At 55.8% G+C, this 23,925-nt stretch overlaps 1 protein-coding gene across 1 annotated transcript; it reads left to right on the top strand.

The window, feature by feature from the left end:
• The first annotated feature begins 2,611 nt into the window (after positions 1 to 2,611).
• TNS4 (tensin 4) lies at positions 2,612 to 23,477 on the top strand. The gene is made up of 13 exons (XM_037129801.2): positions 2,612 to 2,898; positions 6,357 to 6,887; positions 12,450 to 12,873; positions 13,937 to 14,367; positions 16,429 to 16,515; positions 16,812 to 16,937; positions 18,047 to 18,139; positions 18,236 to 18,313; positions 19,351 to 19,422; positions 20,251 to 20,419; positions 21,076 to 21,144; positions 21,390 to 21,416; positions 21,864 to 23,477. Exons 2-13 carry the CDS (start codon positions 6,449 to 6,451, stop codon positions 22,003 to 22,005), a joined length of 2,157 nt encoding a protein of 718 aa, XP_036985696.2. The 5' UTR covers positions 2,612 to 2,898; positions 6,357 to 6,448; the 3' UTR covers positions 22,006 to 23,477.
• The last annotated feature ends 448 nt before the right edge of the window (positions 23,478 to 23,925 follow it).

The raw sequence follows: 23,925 nt of genomic DNA, 5'->3' as shown, positions 1-23,925 counted from the left end.
AGTCACCGGCAGGAAGCGGAAACCACACTAGCTAATTTAAGCAGAAAGGAATTTCATGCAGGTAATCCGGTACTTACAGAATCATGGAAGGGTTAGACAAACAAGCTGCACCTGCAAAAATGCCTCCCAGAGAAACAGGGGACCCACCTTGGGGCTGCTCCCTCTGGCATCGTCAGGAAGAAATCAGGAGCCACCCGGGGTCTGTCGCCTTCAAGAACCATCCCTTAACCAACACAAGGGTCAGAAGCCATTTCGGCAACAACTGCTCCACACCTGCAAAGCTGGACGCTGGATAACACAAGGCAGCAGTCCCCAAATCCCAGTGTCTCCATCACCGTGCCGACCAGCACCACAAGCCACCTCCCCAGCCCATTCGGTGGACAGAACCTGTGGCCCAGCCAGAACTCTAGAGGCAGTGGAATGTGAGAATGAGGTATTCAGGAAGGCTTAACAGGGGGAGGCGAAGCTATGCACACACCATTTTTCCAAATTCTTCTTCCAGCGCCCGTCCCACACTCACCCTGAATTCCAGCCACAGGGACCTCTCCGAGGGTCCCAAGGACACCCCAGGTTCTTTCTCACCTCTCCGATCTCCCCCATGCTGGTCCTCTCCCCCCCCCCCCACTTTGAATGTCCTTCATGAACCTGAGAGTTTCTCTGGCTCCCTCAGGCAGGGGTTACTGCAGCCCACGGCTGCCCAAAGAAATGTGATGCAAGCCACATACAGAATTCTAAGTCTTCTAGTGGCTCCATGCAGTAGGTTGAATAACGGCCATCCAAAAATATCAAATCCTAGCCCCCGTCACTTTTCAACTTTACCTGATTTGGGAAAAGGATCACTGCAGATACAATTAAGTTAAAGATTTGAAGATGAGCCCTGGCTGGTGTGGCTCTGTGGATTGAGTGCCAGCCTGCGAACCAAAGGGTCTCTGGTTTGATTCCCAGTCAGGGCACATGCCTGGGTTGCAGGCCAGGTGCCCAGTTGGGGGGGGGGGGGCGTGTGAGAGGAAATCAATTAGTGTATCTCTCTCATACATCTATGTTTCTCTCCCTCTTTTTCGCCTCCCCTCCCCTCTCTCTCTAAAAATAAATAAATAAAACCTTTAAAAAAATTATATACCACAACCAAGCACAATTTACCTCAGGTATACAAGACTGGTTCAACATTTAGAAACCAATTAATGTAATCCATCACAACAAGCTAAAGAAGAAAAATCACACGATCACATCAAGGACACAAAAAGAGGTGCTGCACACCCCTTGGGGAGGCTGACTCTGTGGGGGGCGGGGGAGGAGGGGTGGCGGGCAGACTCTGTGAGGTGGGTGAGGCTGAAATCAATGTTCCTGGGACCGGCTTAAGGCAAAAGAAGGGGCCAAATGTGAGCTTAAAAAAAAAAGCTAAACCTGCCAAGACAGACTGTCACCCTCAGTCACAGGGTTATAAGCCCCGGGACCACCCCACCCAACCCTAAGGAATTACTGCAAGAAACGCTCTGGATGACAGTCCCCAGGGAGGCAGCCAGAGCTAACGCCAAAACCACCACAGTCCTGGACCCGCACTTTGCGTCCCTGGAACCTGCCCCTTCCACCCAGGAAACTCAGCAGCTGTCCCTCCAAGCCCCACTGTGTGCAGTGCACCCCACCTGGCTCCTACCGCCGCCCCAAGGAAAGGACGTCATTTTCTTCATTCAAAGACACAACTGCTCACCAAGCCATGCACCCCCTGGGCTGCACGGTCACCCAGGGCCACCGTCCAATGCCACCATCACGAAGAGGTACCTTATTACAGCTTTGCACAGTGGTGCTTACTGGCCTCCCAAGACACTGCTTCACTGTGCCTCCTAGAAGCCACAAGGCATCAAAAACTTTAAGGCCAGAAGTCCTTCCACTGAGCCTAATGGGGGATCTGGGCAGCCCACTCACCGCCAAGATTAGCCACTGCTGGGATCGCCACGAGTCCCTGAGCTGGCAGCTACCGGCTCCCTTCACTGCAGACAAACTTGCCCCGTTGGACAACCCCTCACAACCCTCTGGGACCCTGGCACAGAACAGGGAGGAATGTGGGGCCCGGGAGAGGAAATGCCTGGACTTCTGGACTCTCTGCTATCACCCCATGTGGACTTCCACCCTGGGGCACAGACCAGACCCTGCCAAGGGAGAGCTGTGAATGAATGAATGAATGAATGAATGAATGAATGAAGTATGGCTACGGGCCCCTTCTCAAAGGCTTCCAGACACTCAGAGCTTCCCCACTTTGAGCAAAAGCCCCACTCCCAGACTAAGAAGAAAAGACCTGCGCCCAGCCTTAACTGCCATGCGCCCTCCCCCTGTGCTGCCACGGAGCAAACCAGCCCAGAGGACCCAGGACGAGGCTGTGGGGAGGGCCCCCTGCCCCCTGGCATCCTGCTTCCCTAGGTCAAGAACCTCACCCTCTGCCGGCTCTGCCAGCCCGAGGTCCCTCCCCCAGCGGGCACGTGGTAACAGGAATGCCCACAGCCAGCACACCTTGGTTTTAACAGGTCCCCGCCCAACCCAGCAAGGCTCCGCTGAGCGTGTGGTACACACGGGGGCAAGGCGCGGTTGGGGGTGAAAGACAGTCCGGGAGCTCCTCACACACAGCCCCAACCCCAGCCCACCTCAGGCCAGGCCGGGCCACCACCACCCAGTGCTTCCCTTCTCTGGGCCTGGGCCAGCCCCACCTGAGCCACCGGCCAGGGGAGGGGCGGGGCCTGCGGGCTGTTGGCCACGTGCAGGACCCTGACGGGAGGAGGGGGGCGGGTGCTCTTAAGGCGGGTCTGAGGTGAGCTGCACCTCCCCTGACTGCTTACCTGGTCTCTGAGCTGTCTTGATCCCAGAAGCCAGGAGTGAACGCAGCTGCCTGTCTGCCCTGGACACCAGGTAGGTGCCTTGATTCTTTAGGGAGAAGAGAGGGAGACTCAGCACCTTTCCAGCCCTGACTCATTTAACCCTGTGGCCTCTGCTTCTCCACTTCTGAGGCTCTAGGCTGAGGGTGAAGGGGGAGAGAAAGGGGGAAGGGGCTGTGAATGAGAGAGAAACAGTCTCAGGACCACAGACCGCAGAGTCCAGCACTTTGAGGGAGAAACTCTGTGTCCCGGGCGTACAGATGAGAGAACTACGGTGCAGGGAGGGGAAGAGGTTGGCCCAGGGCCATGCAGATTTGGGAGGGGGATGGGCACAGAACCAGGCCTCCCGCCTTTCAGCCTGGCCTGAGCCCTGGTGCTGGGCCCCTCAGGCTGCCAGGAACCCAGAGGCGGGGGACCATAGCCTTCAGTGGTCCCGCAGGTCCCTGCTGTCCCTGGGCCGGGGTGGAGGGGATGACATGATCAGAAGCCACTCTTCCAGGATGGGGGTTGAGTGAGGGTTGAGGCAAGTAGCTTTTGGGGGCACTCAGGCTTACTCTCTTCCACCCTCTCCCTCCGCAAACCTGGGCCTGCAGGAGGGAAAAGAGGTTGGCAGTGACGCAGAAGAGGAAAAGTGCCCAGGTAGCAGGATGCGCCCACCTCCAGAGGCCTTGGGAACAAAGAGATTGGAGTCCAAATCTGAAGGGGGATTGGGTGGGAAGAACCTATAAATAGGGCTGAGTGGCTGGAGACCTCTCTGGCCACTACACGTCCTATCTCCGCCACCACCACCCCACACACACAAAGTCCTGAGCCCCAGGGACCTGACCCTCCCCCTTAGAGCAGGAAAGAGAGAGTTAGCAAAGTGCACCAGTTGAGGCAGGACAGCCAGGAATAAAGGAATGCGCCCCGGCCCTGCCCAGGGAGGGCCAGGGAGATTCAGGGACATGAAAGTGAGAGGAGGTTGAAGAACAGCCCCCCCCCCAGGCCTATCCCATGGGCTCCAGAATCCTGGGAGGGGAGCAGTTGAAAGGGGTCCTAAATCTATGAGGCAGAGGCATAGTGTATGGGAGCCTTGACCACCCAGGGTCCAGTGCCAATCCCACCACTATGTTCTGTGGGATGTATGACCTTGGGCAAATCCCTTAACCTCTCTAGCCCCACCGTAAGAGTACCCTCCTCACAGAACCATTGAGAAAAGGAAATGAGTACATTTAAATTGTCTGTTATTGTAATATCCCCATCATATAGATGGGACAACTGAGGTCCAGAAAGGAAGGAAAGGCTTCCTTCCCAGGGTGGAACAAAAGTAGTTTCCAAATCAGTTGGCAGGCATCCTGGGTCCTCAACCCAGGGGGAGACCCCAGCCCCCAGTGTACTCCATAAAGTCAGTAAGCCCAGCCTCCTCGGCGGGGCCCAGACGAGAACCCTGCCGACGTCCTGCCATGGCAAACCCGGGCCTCTGAGAGGATGTGAGGAAAAAGCCGCAGCTCCGTGTCCTCAGCTGCCCCCAGGAAGGAGCTCAGGAGACCAATTCCCTTCCACTGCCATTTATAGACACGCTCCAGGAGCCTGGGATGCGCCACCCCCTCCAGGACTCGGCCCAGGAGAACTCTGGCAGAGGCCCGCAGGATCCGAGGACGAGAAGAGGGGCCTGGCTTTTCTCCTTAACTTACTGTGTGACTTAGGCAAATCACATCCCTTCTCTGGACCTCAGGTGTCCCTCTGCATTTGAATTCCATGTGGCACAAGGAGTTAAGCGTCCAAAGGCACTCAGCTTGGGTTTGAATCCCTGCTATAGCCCTTATCCAAGTGTGCAGCCCATGCAGATTTCTTAACCTCTCTGAGCCTCAGTATCTTCACCTGTAAAATGGGCTGGTACTATGGGTGCGATCCTTCCTGGGATTGTGAGAGGAGAGTTACCAGCGGTAACACACACAGATGAGCGCTGGGCACGTGGTGAACGCTTATAAATGGAAATTGTCCTTATCTACTCTTATGAAGCTGGTATGCCCTAGATAAGCCCTTATTTCTAAGTAGCATTCTGAGCTGTCCAGCTGCTTTCCCAAGCAGCACTTCACTGGTTCCAGGTCATTCTTGGGGAGGGTACAGGCCAGGAACTCTCATGCCCACCTCACAGAGGAAGATGCTGAGGGTCAGCTGTCACCCTAAGGAACTGTTGGAGCTGCGAATCAAATCTGAATCTTCTGAGCTCCAGAGTCCACATTTATTTCATTTGCCCCAGGCTGGTCTCAACACCTTTTCTAGCATTGGGGGTCTGACTCAGAAAGGGGGTCTCATGGAACTGTCTTGGAAAAAGGAGAAGCAGAGTTGGGGAGTATTGGGGATGAGTGGCGAGGCTCAGGGCAAGCAGTGATAGTGTGACCAGCACATCCAAGCTCCTTACAGTTTCCTTACCCCCTACAAAGCCCCACCTGTAGCAAAGTACTAATATGCGCCATTAGGATTAGATAACAGGAAGGACTTTCCACAGTGAGGAAAATGAGGAAGTTGAGGCACCTCTTTCCCGGATGAGCCCCCAGGGCGTGAATATTATCTGATTATATCAGTCTCCAGCTCCTCCCCCTTGTCACACTGAGCCCAGCCTGCGGCTCTCTTCCTCCCCCACCCCATCTTTCCTTCCGTCCACCCTAGGTGCATCCTGTTCCCGCGTGCTCAGGAATGCCTCCCCATCTCCCCTGTCTGTCAGGGCCTCTGAACACCTGCTTGGCCAGCTAGCTCCTGCTTTTCCTTCTTGCCTCCCTTTATACATGTTCCTTCCTCCAGGAAGTCCTCCCTAACCTCCCCACCAGTGCCAACAGAGTCCCCTCCACTTCCCCTCCTCCCTAGTCTCACTGTTTGCGTGATTGCTCACCTGCTCACTTGTCTGGTTCACACACTGGCCCACGTGGGGTAGCAGCTAAATGCAGGGGCTCTGACATCAGGCAGCCCTGGGGTCCGTTCTGCTCTGACACTTGTTGGCAACTTCCCTCCAGGCAAGTTATTTACTTCTCCGTGTCTCCATTCCCACAGTATAATATGGTGTAATTATAATATTACTTCATCGGGTGGTTATGAGGATTTTAAGACTTTGTGTGTAAACACCAGTAGCTGTGCACACAGCGATTACTCAATAAATACTAGCTAGCATTTAATAAATAAGGCTGGTACCTAGTAGACATTTAATAAACATCTGTTGAAGTTATTTTACTGAACAATAACTTGCATAATGCTTAGTATGTGCCAGGCTATTCTAAGCATGTTACAAATATTAACTTACTTTGTAGATAAGTAAACTGAGGCACGGGGAAGTGATCTAACCTGCCTGATATTATACAGCTATAAGCGGTGGAGCCGAGACACAAACCCAGATGGGTTGGCTCCGGTTTCCACGTCTCTCAGTGAAGGAATAAATATGCCTTTGATTGACGGGGGAGAAGAGGAAGGGGCTTCCTCTATACAAGGTACTCAGCTCCCACCCCTGGTCTCTTTCAGGTCCTGGGAGCTCCTGGTTGGCAGGTGACATCTCTGTGATATAAGCGAGGCTGGTCGGAAGCCAGAGGTAAACTGCGGACGCTGCCCCCGCCATGTCACAGGTGATGTCTAGCTCCCTGCTGGCAGGAGGCCATGCAGTCCATCTGGCTTCCTGTGAGGAACCCAGGAGGGCCCTGCACCCAGCACCCAGCCCCAACCTGCCACCGCAGTGTCCTTACTACACCACACAAGGCTGGGGGGCACAGACGCTGATGGCCCCCACGCCCTGCAAGGAGCCCCACAACCGGCTCCAGCAGGCACCCCCGGCCGGAGCCAAGGCCAGCGGCCTCCTACCAGCCCTGGGTGAGCAGACCTCAGGCGCCCTGGGCGACCTGGACTCCTACATTGACCTCTCCCTGGAGAGCCTCAACCAGATGATTCTGGAACTGGACCCCACCTTCCAGCTGCTCCCCTCCGGGCCTGGTGGCCCCTGGGCTGAGCCCACCCAGAGCGCTTCCCCCAGGAGAAAGAAAGAGGAGCCTGAAGGCTTGGGTAAGGACCCGGGGCACGGTGCCAGGAGGGGGGCAGGGGGCCAGACTGCAGGAAGGCAGGCTTTTCTACAGAACAGGAGCAGGAGGCGATGTCCTGCTGGGAGATGACCTGCAGCCTTAAACAATTTGCTGAACTTCTCTATTTTCACTGCTATATGAAAGGGATAAATACAAGTTTCCCTCACTACCCACTTCTATCTGGCTCCTGAGTTTGGAAAGTGATGGATATCTGCTTTGTGTGATTTTTCAGAGAATTTAAATAAGCTAATATATTTATTTAAATATACATATATATATAGTATAATACCATGCATTATTTATATATATACATATATATTTTTTGTACAATGCCATGCATTGTACAAAATTATAAATAGTAGCACAGTATATGTGGAACCCCGGAACCTTGCTATTCTGTGGTGTCTCCCCTTAGGTCCTTACCTGGTCCTCTAAAAATTTTGTGGGGTGTCCATCTGATCCCCTGTCCCTGTGTAGGGGAGAATTACTCTGGGGAGGCCCAAGCTGGATGGATGGAGCGGGGGGGAACCCAGATTTCGGCCTGTTCAGGGTGGCGGCCCTGCCGCGTTAAGCAGCGGTGTGTAAATAGGGATCTGACATGGCCTCCTGGTGGGCTGGAGGAGAGCCCCGATGTGACGCCTTTACCAGTTTCCATGGGGTCAATTCTCCCACATCAAGCCACCACCATGATGTCACTGAATGCGACCTGGGAAGGAGCTACCGAGCGGCAGGCTATTAATTACCTGGTGTTTGCCCCAGACCAGTCCAGCAGATGTAGGTAACCTCAAGGGTATGGATCATAGTCAAAAGCAGGAAAATCGCTGGGATGTGATGAGTTTGGAATATTTACTACTTCTGTTTTTAATGTCAGTTTATTGTATTTTTATATAATTTAATTTTTAATAATGGCTGAGCCTGACGAAACCCTGGAAATTTAGCCGTCAGCTGTCCTGGGTTGCTACAAGCCACCTCCAGCGCACCAGTGAGTCCTCAGGGGTCCAGAAACCCCTACATCCGGCTTCAGTTTCCCAAACAAAAAGTTTTAAGTTTACTTCGAAAATGAAGGGCAAGGAGCAGCAGCCCCACTAGACAGGCTGGAAGACTGAGGCTTCCAGGGATCTAAGTCGGCGTGGGCCAAGGAGTGTGGTTAGGATTCGAGATAGGATCCGTGAGGATTTCTACTTATTTATGGAGTGCTTAACTATATCCGGGCACTGTGCTGAGCACTTCATAGTAGAACCTTTAATCCTCCCCATGCACCCCCGAGAGGTGACTGTTTCATCCTCTTTTTATGGATGAAAAACCTGAGGTTGATGGAGTTGAGTAAGGAGCCCAAACTAGCCTAATCACTGGAGTCAGGCAAACCTTACACAAGCTGTTTACTTCACCTCTTTGTGTCTCAGATTCCTCATCTGTAAAATATAAATGAGTTCTTACCTCAAAGGGTGCTGCAGGGATTAAAAGAAATAACACTCGTTGGGTGTTGACCACCAGTCCTGGCTCACTGAGTCACTATAAATGGTGGCTGCTTTATTAAACCCCAGGGCTGCGTTTAGGAGCAGCCCCAGGACAGGGTCAGGCTCCGGGGCGAAAGTGAGCCTGCCACCCAGGTCCTCTGGCGCCGGGGCCCCTGATCTGCCTTCTGTTCCTCCCACTGAGCTTTGCCTGCCAGGCCAGTTAAAAGAACTGCCTCCCGCCCCCAAGAGTCAGCCTGCTCCTTACGGCCAGTCCCGGGCGTGCCTCTGCGGGGAAGGCGCTTGGGGCCTCATTGCCAGTGACAAGAGCAAGTCCAGGACTTTAATGTTCCTGCCCCAAGGCAGACGGTCCACACACTCCAGGCCGGGGGGGGGGGGAGTGTTGAGACCAGTCTCTGGGGAGCATCCACAGGTTTGAGGCGGGGACATTGACCATGGGCCCTTCCTCCAAGGGGCTGATAGGCAGAGGTCTGTGTTCTCGGATGTCCTGGCCACAACCTGCAGACATGAGAGTCCACCTGACTCGGGTGCTCAGAAGGCAGCTGTGGTCAGAGAGGCCTAAAGAAGCTGCCTAGCTCTGTCCTAGCTCCTTCTGATAGATTTTTTTTTTTTAATCCTCTCCTCTAATCTGCACTTGGATACCTGTGATGTCTGGGAGCTCACTCCCTCCTGATCCAGCCCTGCCCGGTCGGCTCCCTGTTAGAAAGTTCTGTGTGATCGCTCAGAATAGCGAGCGCCCGCATGTCACTGTGCTGAGCCACACTGTGCATCTTGACCTCCCAAGTCCCTCCCCTCACACCTCCACTACCCGTGACAAACAAGCTGGCCCATGACAACTAACGCTGGGCACCGCCGTGAGCTGTCACGTGGCCACGTCGGTCCCCTGAAGAGGACTACTGTGTGTCTGTGGTCTCATCCCTCCAACTTTTGGGGCGTCAAAGGGAAGACATTCCATAATTGCGGTGCTAGCAGATGTTCCGTTTCTCTTCCCTCCCTTGGCAAAATGAAAAATTAAACATTGGTGATCCTACGTTGATCCCTCCCCTAAATACAGACAGGGGCAAAAGTAGGTTTACTGTTGTCCATATGGAAAATAATATAATAATCCATAAATAATAACACGAGAATAAACTCTGTGTTTCGAGTGCTCACAGCTATAAGCCTACCTGTGCCCCACCCTGCAGGTACAGAAAGACTTTGGTGATGCCCGACCCCAGCATCTGCCCTGTGGGGGAAAAAGCCATGAGCTCCCTGCCCCTGCCTACTGCTCACCTTCCTTCAGGCTTGGTGGTGAGCGGGCAGGATTCCCATCCCACCGGGGATTCGGCTCCTCGAAGGGAACCCCATATTGCCTTCTTTATCCTCCCTTCCTCCCCGTCTTTGGAACAGACCCCCACATTTTAATTTCCAGCAGTTTCTGCCAGGCAAGGCTATTTGCCAATCCCAAGTGAAAGGTGCCTAAATACTATTACTCCTCCCCGCACCCACGTGACCCCACCCACCCACCTAGGTGCTGGCGCGGCTTCCACTTCAAGCTGCTCAGACTCGCCCAGGGGCCTGTAACAATGACTGCACCAGGTGAGGGGTGGGGGCCGCCCCCTCCCCCAGCCGTGTGCACCTCAGGGCAACAGGAAGTGACTCACAGCTCCAGGGCCGCTCCTGCACTCTCCGTGGGCTACCTCCTCCCCCAGCACTGCCTTTGGAGAGTTTGAGCCACCCGGTAAGGAAGTGGTCCAGAGCTTCCCCAGACCAACAGACCCTCCTCAAAGCAGCCAAGCACCTTCTCACGGCGCAAGGCCTCAGGGAAAGGGTCCCCAGGAGCCTCTCCTCCAGGCAAGAAGCCCCCAGTCAGAGCACAGGCGCAGAAGCCCAGTTCCTCTTACTCCCTGGCTGTGTGGCCCTGGACATCTCCCCTAACCTTTCTGTGCCCCCATTTCTCATCTGTTATAGGGAATTAATAGTATTTCTTGCTTCCATGGAGTTATCGTGAGGGCTGAATAAATTAATACAGGTAACATGTCCGTAACAGTGCTGGCACGCAGCACTTAATAAATACCAGCCTTTATTAAAAATCGTGCAGTAAATGTCAGCTCCACCCCTTCCCCCATTTCTCTGGGCCTCAGTGTCCTCTATAAAAGTGATGCCTGCTGGCACTGGGCGTGAGGACCGTTGTGAAGCTTGAAAGGATTATGGGTATAAACACTATAAAGTCCTATAAAAATACAAGTTGTGCTTGCCAAACTTCCAGAAGAATCCACCCCATTCCGAGACCTCATTTCTTTCACAGCCCACAGCACATTGTGCCAAATATTCTCCTCTTGCCGTCAGCAGTGGGACCCATGCTTTAGCCAGTGAGTATTAGCCACCTGGCCGATACTGCCCCCAAAAGCAGGCGGGAGAAGATGCTCTGGGAATCCCAGTGCGGGCCAGACTCCATTCCTCCGTGTACTTCACCCTTACCACAATCGTCGGTTTTACATCCCCACTGTGCACACGAGGAAACTGAGGTTCAGGGCAGTTAGGAAAGTTACCCGATGCCTCTTGGCGGAAAAGTGGCAAAGCCGGGACCCACACCCAGGCTCGTCTGACGACAAAGCCAGGCCCAGGCCTCCACCTCTGGAGCAACAAGCCCAGGTCGGCCTGCCATCGCCTGCCATTGCCATCTGACGCAATCCTGCACCCCAGTTCTGGCCCAAGCAGGCTCAGACAGAGGCAGTGCTGGTGAGCAGAGCCAGAAGGCCCTGCCCCAGAGCGGGCTGGGGCAGGCAGGAACTCCAGAGTCATGGCAGGTGGGGTGCACATGCCAGGGCCCAAGGAGGTGAGGGGCAGGCAGACAGGAGCTGGGGTGCAGTTTCCTGCTGCCTCTGCCTCAGTTTCCATCCTGGGAAGCCAGAGGCAGGGCGTCACAGCCCTCAGCAACCCCCAGTTTCCACCACCTTTGATGGAAAAGTACTGAGGATAGCTCCTCTCCCCCAGTCCAGGAAGAAGGGCGTCCATCCCCACCATGAAGAGAACCACAGGGCACCACGCTCCAGGGAGGAACGTGGTGTGGGGACAAAAGTTCTAGGTGCCCCCACTGGGGAATTTAAGGGCTTAGGAGTGAGCCAGCAGCCAGGGCCAAGTGCGATGACCAGCCACCGTGCACCAGCCACCAGCATGGCCCGCCCAGCCCTCTGGGAACTCGTGCTCTGAAGCAGAGTTCTCAAACTCTGCAGTGGACCGGATCCCCAGGTTCTTGCTAAAATTGCAGATTCTGATGCGATAGGCCTGGGGTGGAGCCTGAGATTCTGCACATCCGGCCAGCTCCCAGGTGGAGTGAGCTGCTGGGCAGGGGCCACCGTGACGCTGGAATCACCAACATGGGATTCTGAGGCCACCGTGACGCTGGAATCACCAACGTGGGATTCCAACTGGGGAACTAAACAAACAACCTGAGGCCTGAGCCCACCCCAGAGATGCTGGTCTAATAGGCGCAAAGGGGAGCCTGGGCATTAGCACTTTTAAAAGCTCATCTAGGGCGCAACCAGGGCGTCATAGTAGGTACAGACATAGAAACAGCTTTCTCATGCCCTGAGTAATAGAAGCACCAGAGGAGGCGGCTGGCACACTCTGGTAAGCAGCCATTTCAGCCTGAAGGGTGGGGCATACACAAGGGGCCTACTATGTGCTGGTTTTAAAGGGCTAACTATGTGACAGGCATGGCAATGGGCCCCCACCATTCATCTCATTTCATCCTCACTGCCCCATTTGACGGGTGTGGAAACTGAGCTTCCGGGTGATGAAGTCAGTTAGCCAAACTCTCAGATAGGAAGCGGCAGAGCCCGATCTGAAGCCCAGGTCTGTCTGACTCCAAGGCAAGGTCTGTCCCCACCAAGGGAAGATGCCACAAAGAGGGTGACTTTGGCACGGGGCCCTGCGGGTGGAGGTGGATACCAATCCTGATTCCAGGGAGATTCTCTTCTTTGAGTCTCAGTCGTCTGGTCTGTATAGGAGAGGGGGGCCCTCCCAGCGTCCCTGTGCTGCGCATCCAGCCTCCCAGTTTCACCAATGCTCTGCCTCTCTCCCCAAAGATATCAAGTACATCGAGGTGACCTCCACGAGGTCAGCATGCCACGATGGCCCCCAGCGCTGCTCCAGCCCATCTGTCAGCCCGCCTTTCGGCTCCCCGCGCAGCGGCAGCCTCCTCCTTTCCAGAGACGTCCCCCGAGAGACCCGCAGCAGCAGTGAAAGCCTCATCTTCTCTGGGAACCAAGGCAGGGGCCACCAGCGTCCTCCACCCCCATCTGGGGCTCCGTCTTCTCATCCTCCGCCCTCTCCTAGCATCTCCATCCCCTGCATGAGGAGCAAGGCCTCGGGCCCCCAGGGCTTGGGTTCCCCACTGAAGGCTTCGGCGGGCTTGGAGAAGGGGCTGGGGGCCCCTGGCCCACAGCACGGCAGCAGGGTGTCCTCGCTCTCAGCCAGCCCAGCATCTGACATCAGCTATGTGTTTGGAAGGTAGGTCACTCCCAGGATAGCTTCTGATGGCTCCCCCCAGCACACACACACACACACGCGCACACACGCGCACACACACAGAGGCTCAAACTGGAGAAAAGCCCTGCTCTGAGCAAAATCTGAGAATATACCAAAAATAAAAGAGTGGATGTTCTCTTTTATGCCCCCACAGCCATTGAGATCTCAAGCCTTCCATTCAGAATATGATTCAGTACACAAAAATCTTGACTTACATTCACCTTTTGGGAAAAGAATTGTATTCATAAGGCCCACCTGCATTCTTTCCAGCCTTCATACAGTCCATCTAGAGGAAGGGTTTGGTTCTTGTTTTGTTTTGTTTTTTAAAAAAGGATGTAAATAGACCTGAGGGGCCTAGGATGAACCATTTAGGAAAGAAGAGACTCCTTCCTCTTTGTGGCTGGCAAAACCCAGCGGGAGGAAGGCAGACCCGCCGGCATTGTTGACAACGTCCCCACAGGCCTCCCAGTAGAGCTACATTCGCACACACACCCTGCACGGGAAGGCCAGACCTCAGGGCCGCTGTCCCCCCACCCCAGTTCCAGAGCTGCTGTGTGGAGGCCAGCCATGCCCACTGGCCCAGGCCTGTGAGCTCAGGGAGAGTCCGGCTGAGTGCAGAGCCGGGAGATTCCCTCTGCGTTAGATCGGAGGCGGTACAGCGTGGGTCCAGCCCGTGTGCAGGGCTTGCGGGAGAGACAGCGTGGTGGGGGTGCTGGTGTGACAACTCAGTCAGACCTGCCTTGCTGGGGGAGCAGAGGGAGTCCGTCCAACCTGAGCCCTGTGATGTGTGGAGGGACAGCCCATTCAGCTACTTTAATCAACTAAAGACTCACAGAGCAGGGACATTTCTGTGTCCTTCAGCACCCCTTGGGGGTCAGGCAGGCATGCCTTTTGCTCTGGGCCATAGAGAGTGGATTCTGCAGTATTTTATTTGGCCAAGGCCACAGGCACCTAGATCACTAAATAACAGAGCCTGTCTCTCGCCCCCAAGCGTCCACCTCAACACCCTAACACTCTGCCCATCTGCTGCTCTCTCCCCTTGCAGCAGCCAGTCCCTCCTCCACTCCAGCCTCTCCAGGCAACAGTCATGTTCAAGGTCCTTGGAAAGCCCAGCCAGCTCTTCGTCCAGCCTCCACAGCCTGGGCCCAGTGCCCCTGTGTACAAAAGCCAGTGACATCCAGGTCCCCAGCAATATCATCGCAGGCATGGGCCAGCCCAGAGCCACCTGTTCCCCACCACTGGCCAAGGAACATGCCAGCAGCTGCCCCCCATCCATCGCCAACTCCATGGTGGACATACCCATCGTGTTGATCAACGGCTGCCTGGAACCAGGGTCTCCCCAACCCCAGGGGATGCCAGGACACCAGGACTCCATCCGATCTGGGGCTGCTTCTGCCAGCAACCCTTGTCCGGCCACCAGGAGCCACAGCCAGTCCCCGCCAGATGCCTCTCCCGCCCCATCCCCAGAAGGCACCGGTAAGCCAACACCTCGAGCTCTGCAGGCTTTGGCTACGGGGGGAGACAAAGCACCAGTGGGCTTCTGCGATAGTCAGTCAACGCACTGCCTGAGTGCCTACTGTGCGCCAAGCACCATGCCAGGGAGTTGGGAGAGAGGGAATTAGTCTAGAAAGAAAGACCACCTGGCTGGTGTAGCTCAGTGGATTGAGCTTGGGCCTGAGAATCAAAGAATTGTGGTTCGATTCCCAGTCAGGGCACGTGCCTGGGTTGCAGGCCAGTTCCCAGCGGGGGATGCACAAGAGGCAACCATACATTGATATTTCTCTCCCTCTCTCCTTCCCTTCCCCTCTAAAGATAAATTAATAAAATCTTAAAAAAAGAAAAAGAAAAAAGAAAAGAGAGACCAAACCAAGGATAACTGTAGAATAGGATAATCACGAGGGTAAAGAAATGTTCGAAGTCATAGGGGGCCACAGAGGGAGGGGTGATCCCTTCAGTCTGGAGAACTGGGAGGACTCCTCGGAGGAAGGGCCACCTTCACTGGATCTGGATGCAGATCAGGAGTCCACAGCCGAAGCAGGAGAGGAAGGTGTCCCCCGCAGAGGGCGCAGCGCCCACCAGCACACACCGTGCAGGTGTGGAGCACAGGGACGTTTAGGAAATGACTGCAATGTTGGGTGCCCGTGAGGTCGCTGAGAGTACTTTAGGGCCAGACTGTAAAAGGCCTTGAACACTAAGCTAAAGGGTAGATTTTTACCCTTCAGGCAACGGGAGAGGGAGAGGGCGAGTGAGTCAGCAGTAACTCTGACGCGGGTGGATGGACCGGCAGATGAGGGCGGACAGGGGAACGAAGACGAGGCCTGCGGGTTCAGACGGCTAAAACCACGAAACAGCACACACCCTCCTCCCCGGAGGCTGCGTCTGGAGGCCTCCAAAAGAGCAAACCCAGCTGGAGCCCAAAGCGGTAAACAATAGGCCGTGATCAGAGCCCCTGAGAGCCCCAGGGACACTCACTGCCCCTCCTCGCTCAGCCATCTCCTTCCCAGGGTCGGCCTCGCAGCCCTCCCTGGACTGGCAGACATGGTGTCAAGGTGACTCAGGACTGCAAGAGGGTTCGGGGGACAAGGGGGATGAAATGCTGACTCCAGCCAGCTGCTCCATCCCACTCTTGAAGCCATGTCAACGCAAGAGAAATGTGCAGGCCTTTGGATCTGCTCTGACCGTTTTCCTAGGACACATTTGCAGATTTTAGTTCAGTTTTTGTGAGTTACTCTCAGCTGACCACAACACAGCTTTTCAAGATGCGGAAATGAAGAGCTGCTGCTCTCTGCCTTAGGGACCCGGAAAATGGGCATTTGAACAACTCAAACAGCACACTGACTTCATATGGTGATAGTCCTGTCCTGGTCTGGTGATTCCTGGAATGATCACTCCTCATACCCTGGGATCTTACTCGATTTGGCAAAATAGTCTCACAACAAAATTCCTTGTAACTTCACAGGCTATTGGAGCATAAGGGGCCTTCTGAGGTTTGAGTTCACTCAGTCCCCTCTGGGCTTTAGGGGCCGAACAGCGGTCCCCAGTCAGAGTCAGGAATCCCATCTCCTGACCTCCGAGCACACACTTTCCTGCCCATATCTGCTGTTTTCCTTTCCTCCACCCTCTCTTTCATTTTCTTTTCCAAACTGAATAAATCCCAAAGGAACCTGCAGGGTTATTAAGGAGGAGAAGAGTGTGAAATCAAACAAGTGATGGATCTCAGAATCGCTTATTTATCCTTTCTTCAGTCCCCTGCAGGCAACACTAGGTTTGAGAAACTGTTTCTCATTAAACTGAGATTTTTATCTATTTGGGGTTTTTTTAATCCATTACCAAGGATACAAGGGAAGACCCCTACATACTAGATGCACTGAACCCTGAAGTTCTTCCGTTGCATTTTGCCCTTTCAGGCAGGTGGAGATACAGTGTGGCTAGGGTAGGAGGGTGGGTTGAATGGGACCACTAGGCAGGGGATGTAGAAATGTCTCCCAGCTCCCCTCTGTCCAGCCTACAGGGTCCCCCTTCTCTGTCCATCTCCAGGTCCTGCCAGGGACATGCAGCCCATCATGAAGTTTGTGATGGACACCTCTAAATACTGGTTTAAGCCAAGCATCACCCGAGAGCAAGGTAAGAGAAAGCCCGGTGCTTCGGGGGAGTCAGGCCTGGGTCCTGAAGTTGGGGCCCTGGGCGGTGGCAGAGAAGGGAACGACAGGGGCAGGTCCAGGGAAGGGCGTGTCCTGCGGCCCTCACGACCTGAGGACCAGGCTCTAGAAGCAGCTGTGGTGGAGATCGCACCAGGGCAAGGACTTCCTGGGGACAGGAGGTGGCTCTGTAACGTCCGCTCTACAAAGACCCTGTGGGGCTGGTGGGCAGAGGGCGTCCAGGTGGGGTGGTCACTGTCTCTGACCCAAGGATCATTCCAGCCATCGAGCTTCTGAGGAAGGAGGGGCCGGGGACTTTCGTCGTGAGGGACAGCTCGTCATACAGAGGCTCATTCGGCCTGGCCCTGAAGGTGCAGGAGGCCCCCGCAGCTGCCCAGAACACGTCAGGTATGCGCCTGTCTCAGTCCTCCCTCAGGGCCCGTCGGAGGCAACAGTGTATGGTGGGGTCTAGTCCCAGCTCTGCTGCTGCTTGCAGGGTGACCCTGGGCCGGGCCCGCCATGACCCCTGGGAGCAGGGTCCACCTCAGCCTCCCCCAGCGGCCCTCCAGCCCTGGGGCTCTGTGAGAAGCTCCTTTCACAGCCAGCCTGACCGTGAAAGCCCCTCCCCGGGTCCCCAGATTCCCTGCTTTAATCTCATAGCGGGAAGAGGAGGAGGAAGGTCCCAGCCCCTCTCCAGGCTGCTCTCTTCTGAGTGCCTACCCCCCTCCAGATCCGACCACGTGTAAAAACACGTGTGTGACAGTGTATCACGTGCTTGCCTGTGGTCTCGCATACGCAACACACAGGGACAGAACGTCCACCCTGCCCCAGGCACTGTGGAAGGCACCAGGGTGCCTCACTGGGGAAAGAGGTTAAACACAGGTCCCCGCTGTACGAGGTCCCTGGTCACAGCCCCTCCCCAAACCCCAGGAGTACAGCTCCCTACAACGAACGTGAGGTGCCGGGCACCAAGAGTTAGCAGACACCCCACAGAGCAAGTAAGTGGTAGAGGGAAAACCCAAGGAAGAAAAGCCAGCCAGGACTTCTTTACCCTCCTGGACTAAATGAGAAAGTGAGCCCCGGGGTGCTGTTGGTTATCAAGGAAGCCTCGCCCCTGAGCCAGGAGAGAGGAGCTTCGGAAGCTCCTAAAGAAGGAGCCGAGGGCATGGTTTGCCCTCCCAGGCCAGCTCCAGCAGAGACTGTCTAGTGGAGAATCGTGGGTGCTGGGAGGGAGCGGGGAGAGGGAGAGAGAAGCCAGGCGGAAGAGTTGAGGTTTGATCTAAACCATCCCTGAGAGTTCTTGAGACGAGGAGAAAGGTCTCCTGAAGACAGAGTTACTGGACGCAGAAGTCTTTGAGCAGAATTGTGGGCACCTCTTTCGGAGGAGGCCTTAGAGACCGGAGTCCCACCTGCAGCCCCAGAGGCAGGAGGCAGAGGAACAAGTTGGCCTCTGGACAGACGCAGAACGGGCTCTGGATCACTCACCCACACCCATGCTCTCTTCTTTCTGCGTCCAGGTGAGGACAGCAGTGACCTGATCCGCCACTTCCTCATCGAGTCCACCGCCAAAGGGGTGCATCTCAAAGGGGCAGATGAGGAGCCCTACTTTGGTGAGCCCCCAGGCCCGGAGGTTGGGCCTGCCACCCTGGGCCGGGAGGGTGGTCAGGGAAAGGCCTTCTCACACAAGACCGCCTGTATCCTTGCAGGGAGCCTCTCGGCCTTCGTGTGCCAGCACTCCATCATGGCCCTGGCCCTGCCCTGCAGACTCGCCATCCCGCAGAAAGGTGGGTCTGCCCGAGGAGGCAGAGGCGGGGCGCCGGGTCTGCGTGTTCTCACCGGAAGGGAAGGGCTTCGAGTGGTCACGTCTCCCCTGATTTGTGGGCTATTTCAGTGCCACAGTGACCAGTACATACTCCAGGATCTGTCAACATCTCTGCTTCCATGCTATGAGAATTTAAGGGTGCTTATCCCTGGGCCTCAGTTTCCTCACCTGTGAAATGGGGACAGCTGTCATCAGGCCTACTTATCGGACTGGTGCGTGGATTAAATGAGATAACCCGGGCAAGGCTCTCAGCACGATGCCTGGCGCAGTGGACGTTTGATGAATAGTAGCCTTCTTTGAGAGAATCAAAGGAACGTTAAATTAGCCAGTCTGGGGAGGTTTGGGGTTTTTTCCTTCCAGGACTAACATTTACTGGGGACTCCCTCATTCATTCATACCTCACTTCACCCAGTAGAGTAGATGTTGCTGTTACCCCCATTTCACAGACAAGAAAAGTAGGGTTCGGGGTGTTAAGTAACTCACCCAAAGGCACTCAGAGTCAGGCCTCAAGCCCAGAGCAGGAAGCCCCCTCCAGAGTTTACAGCTGAGCTGCACCCCCAACAAAGCAAGGGAGGGGGTCATCTCACAGGAGGAGCAGCAAGGGGGCTTCTGGGAGAGGAAGCACGACAAGGGAGCCCCTGGGGGAGGGATGGCGCCAGGCTCTCTACGTGCAGCGAAGCAAGGCCTGGGTTGGTGCGGATTGGAACGAAGTGAGGGGTCCGGAGCTTCTGAGGACCAGGTCACTGCAGCTGTCCAGGGGCTGGAGGAGTAAGGAAGGGAAGGATGGATCAAAAGGCTTGCAAGCTGGGCACTGGGGAGCCCGAAGTAGCCCCGTTCCCCTGATTACAGTAATCACACCTGGTTTCTCAGCCCAGTCACTTCCTGAAGGTGTGGGCGGTGGTGGAGATGTTCAAAGGCATTAATGAAGCCTGTTCCTAGGAGAGGGTTCCACTCACTCCACCCTGGCCCCTCGGGGCTTGTTCCTTTACCTTGGCCCAGAATTAGGAGGTGGAGACGGAGCCTCAGACCCCTCTGCAGACAGCCGGGCTTCCTGCCTGAAGAAATCTGCGGGTGAGTGGTGCGTGGGAGGCTCCCAGCTTGGCCGTGCCCCTGGAGGGCACCTCCCAGCCCTGCATGCATGCACACGTGTTTCTCATCACAGCTTTATTTCTTCATCTTTTACAAGGTGCCACATTCCTCCCTTCCCTGTAAACCGGGAGATGAGAGGCTGCAGGCAGTGGGCCGAGGGGAGGAGGGGCTGGAGAGCAGGGGCCCTGGGGAGGCTGACCCCGCATCCTGCACACACAGGGGCACAGGCGGACGTGCTGGGGTCTGTTGGGGCCCACGGTACCTGCTCTAGAGGTGATCTCTGTGTCTGCCATGCTCTGGGGGGGCCTGGGGGTTTCCACCGGCAGAAGGTCCCACCTCCTCACATCAAGAGGCCAATCACAGATCAGCACTTGTTTGAGTGACATCTCCTACTTTGTGCCCCTGAGCACAATAGTCCCCTCCCCATCCTTGTCTTTTTTCTTCTCTCAACAATGACAGGGGCTCCAAGGGGGAGGGGGAGGGGGAGGCAACACCAGCCATGGGTCTCGGTGGAAGGAAGGTTTGCCTGAGCGTCCCTACACACAGGGCAAGGTCGTCCTACCCTGGAGGGCCAGGGGCCAGGGTAGTAGAAAGCAACAGATGATCCTCAGGGGTCGGCCGCAAATTAGAGTCACCCACACAGGCTCAGTCTGTCTGCCCGGTGGCTCAAAGAGGAGCCCTACTGGCTTTCTGAAGAAGACAGGCCACCCTGTCCCCTGGCTCTGGCCAGAAGAAGGACCAGGGCCTGGGTGACCCCTGCTCATCCCACGGATCCTGGCTGAACCCCGGCACACTGTCTGCATCCCACAGGCTGCCATGCCCTCTACCTGAGTTCTGTGAGTGTGGAGACCCTCACTGGAGCCTTGGCCATACGGAAGGCCATCTCGACCACCTTGGAGAGGGACGTCCTCCCTACACCCACTACGGTCCACTTCAAAGTCACCGAGCAGGGCATCACCTTGACCGACCTCCAGAGGAAGTAAGGGACTTCCCTTACCCTGGGGCTACAGGGCTGGGCAGGGTGAGCTGGAGGGCATGGCCAAGATGGTTATGGATCGGTGATGAAGGCGGAGTCCAGTGTCCTGGACCCCACGGGGTCAGTGACATGCTGAGTGACCCCAGGCAAGTTCTGTGTCTTCATTGAGCCTCACTCCAGTGACCTGCCAAAGCCCCTTTTCACTGTGACGGACGGAGATGGAATCAACCAGCATTCATTGGGCATCGATTACGTCCACACCCACTGACAGAACACCCGCCTGCGACTGGGACTCAGTGGGATGAGGTTGCTCCTTCCCTGGGCTCAGGGATTTACAGTCTAGCAAGAGCCTGGTCCTGGACTGGAAAAGCAAGAGACGACCAAGACATAATTCCTGTCCTCAAATAGTTAGATGACTGGTTGGGTGGGGAGGAGAAAGGGGCCAGAAAACCCCAACATGTAGGACAGACACATGGCAGAAGCACCCCACAAAGGCGGGAAGTACAGACACAGGCCCCGGGACCTGGGGTGTGAAAGATCACGGTGGGCTGCAAGGGGACCAGCTGGGAGGCCAGGAGGACAGGGAGCTGGAGACGGTGGAGGCACACGACCCAGGGACCAGCTTTCACCTGCTCCCCTTCTCTCCTTTCTCCTCCCAGGCTGTTTTTCCGGCGCCATTACCCCCTCACCACCCTCCGCTTCTGTGGCATGGACCCCGAGCAACAAAAGTGAGTTCTAGCTGGGCCACCCGAAGAAGGCCATCCAGGGCCCAGCCGCCCATGAAGTTTCCTTCTGGCTCTGGGGTCGGGAGCCCAGACAGGCCAGGGGCAGCAGACGGAGGGGCAGGCGGGATGTGGTGGGGGCGGGGACAAAGCTGGGTGTTCTCCACCCTGCTCAGCCAGAGGCTGGGGCCAGAGCCGGAGGCATGGAGCAGAGGCTCAGCACTCACTACTGTCCGTGTTCCTTCCCACAGGTGGCAGAAGTACTGCAAGCCCTCCCGGTAAGGCCTTCCTGTCCACTCGGTCGGTCACCATAAGAGATCTGAGGCAGGGCCTCCCGCCCAGCATGGGGAGGGAATTAAGGAAGAATGGGGGCCCGTCCTGACCTTAAGAACCCGTGGTTTTAATGGGGGCATCACAGGCCCTAACCTTGGGGAGCCCCTTAGTCTGTAGGAAGGCTCCTGGCTGATGGCCGAGACACATCCTTGCCCTCCCCACTCTGTTGGGAAATGCACAGGCCCTGTCCCCGGGGACCCCCACTTCAAAATGAAGAGAACCCAGATCTTGAACTCAGGGACCTCCCAGTCTGACACCCCGTCTCGGAGAGCTCAAACTGTAATGAGGTGCCAGGGCCACTCGGCTGGGGAAGGAGCAGAGAGGGGCTCTGCGGGTTGAGCAGGGGGCCTCCCTAGGAGCCCGTCCTCACTCAGGCTGCCCTCTCCCACCAGGATCTTTGGGTTTGTGGCCAAGAGCCAGACTGAATCCCAGGAGAACGTGTGCCACCTCTTCGCAGAGTATGACACGGTGCAGCCAACCTCAGAGGTCATCAGCCTGGTGACTGCTCTGCTACAGGACACAGAAAGGCTGTAGAGGGGTGCTCCCTGCAGGCGTCCCCAGATATCCCAAGGGACTTGCCCCGAATTCCTATCTACCCCTCAACATGCTGCTGTACCACACTGATGGGCCGATATACTGAACTTAAGGAGACTGGTACTAAGTGGAAACCTTTGAGCATCCTATGACCTTCAGCAGTGACCTTCATTCAGACCCCCCTGGGCCTCAGTTTCCTCACCCAGGAAAGGAGGCCAATAGGACCCACTGTTCCTCTGAGACTTTGGTGGGCGTCTGAACAAGGTCCCTGAGTTTCTGAAGCACGCTCATCTGAGACTCCCACATGCAAACCACCTCTGAGGACGCCTGGCTCCACCAGCCTGGACGCTCGAGGCCTGCGCCCCTGTTCACGGCAAACAGCAGGGCTGGCTCGTTGGACAGCAGGGCCCTGGCCAGTGGCTGGCCTGGGAGTAGGTGGATGCAGAGATGGGCTGGCTCTCTTTCCCTCCGTATCTGTTCCTTTCCACATTTCCCTAAAGTCTTCTTGGGCAGCTGTTCCCAGAACAAAGCTGAATTCTTTGCCCTGCGTTCTTCCAGCCAGGAGGCCATGGCTGTTCGGGCAGCTCAGCCAGGGTGGACTTGCCCCCAGCTGTCCCCACGTTCTTAATGTCTAATCCCCTTCATTGCAAATAAGTGACAAAGCCCCAACTGTTCTTTTAAGTTTGGGGAAAGCAAGTGTCCTCCTGTTGATGTCACAGCGGTCCCAGTGTTGCTGGTGTGACCACACTTGGGGTGGGGACAGAGAGATTCCTGCCTGAGATCCCTCCAGAACAGACACAAAGAATGGATCTCTCCAGTTCTGCCTCAGCTCCACTCTTCCTGAGTCCCCCTGACCCCACAGCACACACACACCCCCACTCCCACCCCACAGTGGTGTGGAGACAACTAGTCCTACAGCCACAGGGGGGCAGCAGAGAGTCAGGAATGCAGCCAGGCCTCCACTCCAAGAGGCTTGGAGAAGCTGGGCGGTCTTTCCTGCCCCACCCCCACCTAGCCTTCCAGAAACTGGGGTAGTTTGTCCAGCAGGCCTAAGGAAGCCACGCCATGAGGGTGGAAAGGGAGGCTCAGAGAAGAAGCCCACTTTTGCTCTATGAGGACAAGAACCTGCTGTCTTCTAGCTGTGGGCCTGGCTAGAGCATCATTATTTTTGGCCAAAGTTGGGCCTCACAGATTATGATTTCAACCCAGGAAACCAAACCAGACTGAAGTGGCCCTGAGCTGGTGGACCGGCTGAGACCAGCCCACCCAGCCTGTGGTCTGGCACTGCCCCAGCCCTAGAGACGGCAGAATGTTAGACAAGGTTCTCAAGGTCACAGTACCCAAGTTCTCAAGGTCACAGCCCAGGGGCAAGGGGCGGAAGGAGGAGCTGGCAGAGAGCCCTCCATATACTCATGTAGCTCATTATGGAAAATGTGCCTGTGTAGCTCTCATCACGGAAAATAAAGTGTCTGTTTCACACAACAGCTGGTTCTGAGGCCATTGGGACTGTCTCCTCAGAGACGGGGACCTGAGCAGAGAAGGGGACCTGAGTTGGAATGAGTTGGCTATGTCTTAGAGAAGCCCACCTGTGTGCCACCCCCTCCCAGCAGAACAGTCTCCACTGGCTTCCACTTCATAAACCATCACTTAAACCCCGCTCTGTCCCTCTTGTGTCCAGCACGATCCCTTTCCTGCCACTCTGCCAGGAAGACAGAGGGTTAGGCCTTCTCCTGTGTGGTACCCCCGCTGGTTCCTGGGCCCCACTTGGGTGCCCTGAGGGGCAAGGAGAGGTGAATGGGACATGAACCACTCAAGAGGGGTTCAGAAGAGTCCTTGGACCCAGATGAGCCCCAAGCGACCAGTCCAACCCTAGAGAACTGGTCAGGGGCCCCATCATCTCACCCTAAGCCTGGGGGTTCT

This window comes from Artibeus jamaicensis, unplaced genomic scaffold, assembly GCF_021234435.1.
Source record: "Artibeus jamaicensis isolate MK-2021 breed Jamaican fruit bat unplaced genomic scaffold, CSHL_Jam_final contig_2259, whole genome shotgun sequence".
Taxonomy (NCBI): domain Eukaryota; kingdom Metazoa; phylum Chordata; class Mammalia; order Chiroptera; family Phyllostomidae; genus Artibeus; species Artibeus jamaicensis.
Note: the sequence above shows the minus strand (reverse complement) of the source record. Positions and strands in the feature narration are given on the sequence as shown.

Excerpts from the sequence above, each read along its gene's own strand:
- TNS4 (XM_037129801.2), top strand. The coding sequence starts at position 6,449 with ATGTCACAGGTGATGTCTAGCTCCCTGCTGGCAGGAGGCCATGCAGTC. Across the intron at positions 6,888-12,449 it reads AGAGGAGCCTGAAGGCTTGG|ATATCAAGTACATCGAGGTG; the intron begins GTAAGGACCCGG and ends CTCTCCCCAAAG. Across the intron at positions 18,314-19,350 it reads ACTCGCCATCCCGCAGAAAG|AATTAGGAGGTGGAGACGGA; the intron begins GTGGGTCTGCCC and ends ACCTTGGCCCAG.